The sequence below is a fragment of the Morone saxatilis genome, unplaced genomic scaffold (assembly GCF_004916995.1).
Source record: "Morone saxatilis isolate NCDOM2014 unplaced genomic scaffold, NCSU_SB_2.0 Contig14, whole genome shotgun sequence".
Lineage (NCBI taxonomy): Eukaryota > Metazoa > Chordata > Actinopteri > Moronidae > Morone > Morone saxatilis.
Window position 1 is genome coordinate 925,792 of NW_023339696.1, and position 3,403 is coordinate 929,194.

The following is a 3,403-nucleotide window of genomic DNA, read 5'->3' on the forward strand; positions in this document are numbered from 1 at the left end:
ACTACATGCCACATTCACCCTTTAACACATTCACACAGCGATGGCAATGCCCATCGAACTCATTCATCACACAATTCGGGGTTCGGTATCTTGCTCAAGGATAGGATCATTATAGAAGGAAGGATCATTCGACATGTGGCACCAGGAGCCGGGGATTAAACCAACAACCTTCCGATTAGGGGACGACCCGCTCTGCCTCTGCACCACAGCCGCCCATGGGCTATGATTTAAAGGCCTATTCCGGTCTTGTGGACTCTTGAAAGATTAGGCAATGAGCTAAAAGAGATCCAAATCAATCAGTTAATTAATTTAACTGTTACTCCAGTAACCCTAACCTAATTCCATAAAAATAGGGGACTTGGGAGAGGACCTAGTAAAGAGTAAAAAAGTTTGGGGTATTCAGCCCATAGACTTTAAATTGTGTTTTTTCGGCTAGAGAGGTGTTTTACAAATATAAAACCTCCATGGATCAAAACTATATAATTAGATTATACACTGGCTAGCCTTTTCCGCCAACCAGGAACCAGTTCCATTCCAGTTTGTGGACCTAGTTTTGAATCGTTCATAGAATTTTGACCAAAAATAAACTGGTTAGGAACTTGACCAGCTGGAACCAAAAAAATAGCAGGTTTTCCTTGACCTAAATTGCAAACTGAAGTGGGCATGTCATATTCTGCAGGTGGCTGTGCATATGTTGATTAAAATGGTTCTGCTCATAACTAGTGAGAATGTTTCACTGCAATACCATAGGTGGGCACAACTGGCAAAAAGCTTGAGTGGTGCCGCCCTATCTGGTTATACATCTATGGCCAAGCTCCAGAAACGCTAGGTTTTTTAATTTCCCATAATGCAACTTCCACAGCTTCTTTTGTTAGGATTGTTGAGTCTCATTCAATGCTAGGAATGAGACTCACCAATCAACTTTATTTTTCTGGGCTCTGATTGTTTTTTTTATTGAGGCCCGGTGGATTCTTGCAGATGCCGTTAGGAGCACTAGGAGGATTCAGAGGAACCTGATTTTTTCAATTCAATTCAATTTTATTTGTATAGCGCCAATTCATAACAGAAGTTATCTTAGGACACTATTCAAATAGAGCAGGTCTAGACCGAACTCCTTATAACATTTACAGAGACCCAACAGTACCACCATGAGCACAGATTATCTGTCTCATGTACTACTGTCAGGATATAGTGAAAGTTTCAGCCAATATGACAAAAAGTTATTTTTATAAAAAATTACCTACTGCAGCTTTAAAAGTTTGTAGCCTCCGAGCCTAAGCCAAGATAACCCTGGTGACATCACTATGACATCATCAACGAACGAGTTATTTAAGCTTCTCCAGAGATACAGAAAATATAAGGTCTAAAAAAAACATGTACATATGTACCCCCCATACTGATTCTGACATGTTGACTGGTGGAGCTGAATAAATGCATATTTTGATGTATGCATTTGTCCAATTTCAGGGAGAAGTCAAGCAGGATGAGTCTTTTCTCTCATCCCGCTCGTTATCTGCCCGCTTGCTTACGTGGAGTCTTGGTTGAAAGAGGCGCAGCCAAACCGGAGTCCGGGTCCGTCCGGTCCGCCAGGCCCGCCAGCAGCCTCTCCGCTCTCCATCCCGATTCCCAGCGACCTCCTTCCCTCCCTCCGCCCTGGATTGGAGGCCTGGGATCGGCTGCACCTCTTCGCTCGATGTCGGCGGAAGACGGCTCCAATTTGGGAGAAATGTGGACCGGCGGGTGCGTCGGTGAGCGCGCGAGGCAGAGCCGGCGGGTTTCTCTGCTGGAGGTGGACTCAAATTGTGTTTGAGTCGGGTTGTTGCAGAGGTCGGTTACCCAGACCCTGGAGGAAAAGAAAGGGGGAAAAAGAAGCAAAACAAGAACAGCTGACCGCGCTACGTCACATTTCCGCCTCTTACGATTTGTTGGTATTGAAACCATGCTGTCGCTGCTTTCTATTTTGATTGGTCAGGCGTGCAATAGTGTGTTTTTATTGGCTGCCAGGGCGGAGTAGGCTTTGTTTGTGTCCGTCCTTTCATGCGATGACCACGGAGAACAAAATACGGTTAAACTCCGTTAAAAAACCCTACAATTTAATGTTTTCGTATTTGTCGGCAAAATACAGCAAGTTTCTGGTAAGACGTTATTGTATTTAGCAGTTTTTAAAATTCGTACACATAGCCTTTTGTTTGAATTAATGTGTGCTTACAGAGTTGAACCGGTGGTTGCTAGACATTTTGAACTAAATAAACCGTGAAAGAAGCTGTATGAGTGGTGGCTAACTGTATTCTGAATTCATCAGAAGATCCTATTTATCCCACAAAATGCCTACTTTATGTTAATCGTGTGCGCATATTTGTTAGGGCTGGATCAGGTGAGTCCTGAACCATCCCTTAGTTAATGCTGCCTATAGGCCTAGAACTATCGGGGGATCTCCATGATGCAACTGAGTTCCTCCATCCTCTCCATCTTTCTGGCACTCCATTCATGCCCATTAATGATGTTAACTAACTTCACTTCTTTCCCGGAGTTCTTGTGCCTTTTCTCATCTCGGCAGGTTTCTCATGGATCCTGGTGGAGGCCTGCTTGGACGCCATTACTAATATTAATGATATTATTGTTATCATTATTATTATTATAATTAATACAACAGTTAGTATTACTAAGTTATTATCAATTGCTCAATTGTCCCCGATCGATGTGGCCTGTTGTTGTCATCATGGTCGTCTAGACCTGCTCTAATTGAAAAGTGTCCTGGAGATACATTCTGTTATGAATTGGCGCTATACAAATAAAATTGAATGATTTTCTTTCATGTTCATCATCATCATCATCATCACCGATCAGTCAACCTACTATTAAGTGTAGTTGTTGCTACTGTTGTTGCCTGTGCACCTTTCTTCCTGTCCCTTCTGTCTTTACTCTCTCTTTCTTCCCCCTCTTCTCTTTCTCCTCTCTCCCTCTCTCTCCTCAACTTCCCCCAAACTGGGTCCAAGGCGATGGACCACCCACCTAGAGCCGAAGGGTCTGTCCTAGGTTCTGCCTGTTTAAAAACAGTTTTTTCCTTGCCCCCGTCGCCAAGTGCCTTGCTCATGGTGGTAACTGTTGGGTCTCTGTAAATGTTAAAAGGAGTTGGTCTAGACTGCCTCCTATTTGAAAAGTGTCTGAATAACTTCTGTTATGAATTGGCGCTATACAAATAAAATTGAATTGAATTGAAATTGAATATCGGCTTATACGCACGGAAGCGGTAAATGCATGACTTCTCAGTGAAGTTCTGAACGTGTTTGTCTGCCAAAGAATTAAGCTTACTTAAACTTTTTCACAATAAAGCGACTGCTATGACTAGTATAATTAAATATATATGATTTTTGATGTTTATATTGTGTTGAAGTATGGCAGG

The 3,403-nt window shown here is 42.7% G+C and overlaps 2 protein-coding genes across 3 annotated transcripts in view; one reads left to right on the plus strand and one right to left on the minus strand.

Moving 5' to 3' along the window:
* Positions 1–2,178, minus strand: part of LOC118322512 (WD repeat domain phosphoinositide-interacting protein 1-like) — a gene marked incomplete at its 3' end in the record, with an annotated part of 6,757 nt that extends 4,579 nt beyond the window's left edge. For both annotated transcript variants that reach the window (XM_035654216.1, XM_035654214.1), the window contains 1 exon segment: positions 1,530–2,178. In XM_035654216.1, the coding sequence (XP_035510109.1) occupies positions 1,530–1,618 (89 nt within the window).
* Positions 1–3,403, plus strand: part of zgc:158403 (tetratricopeptide repeat protein 39A) — a gene marked incomplete at its 5' end in the record, with an annotated part of 767,589 nt that overhangs the window by 501,711 nt on the left and 262,475 nt on the right.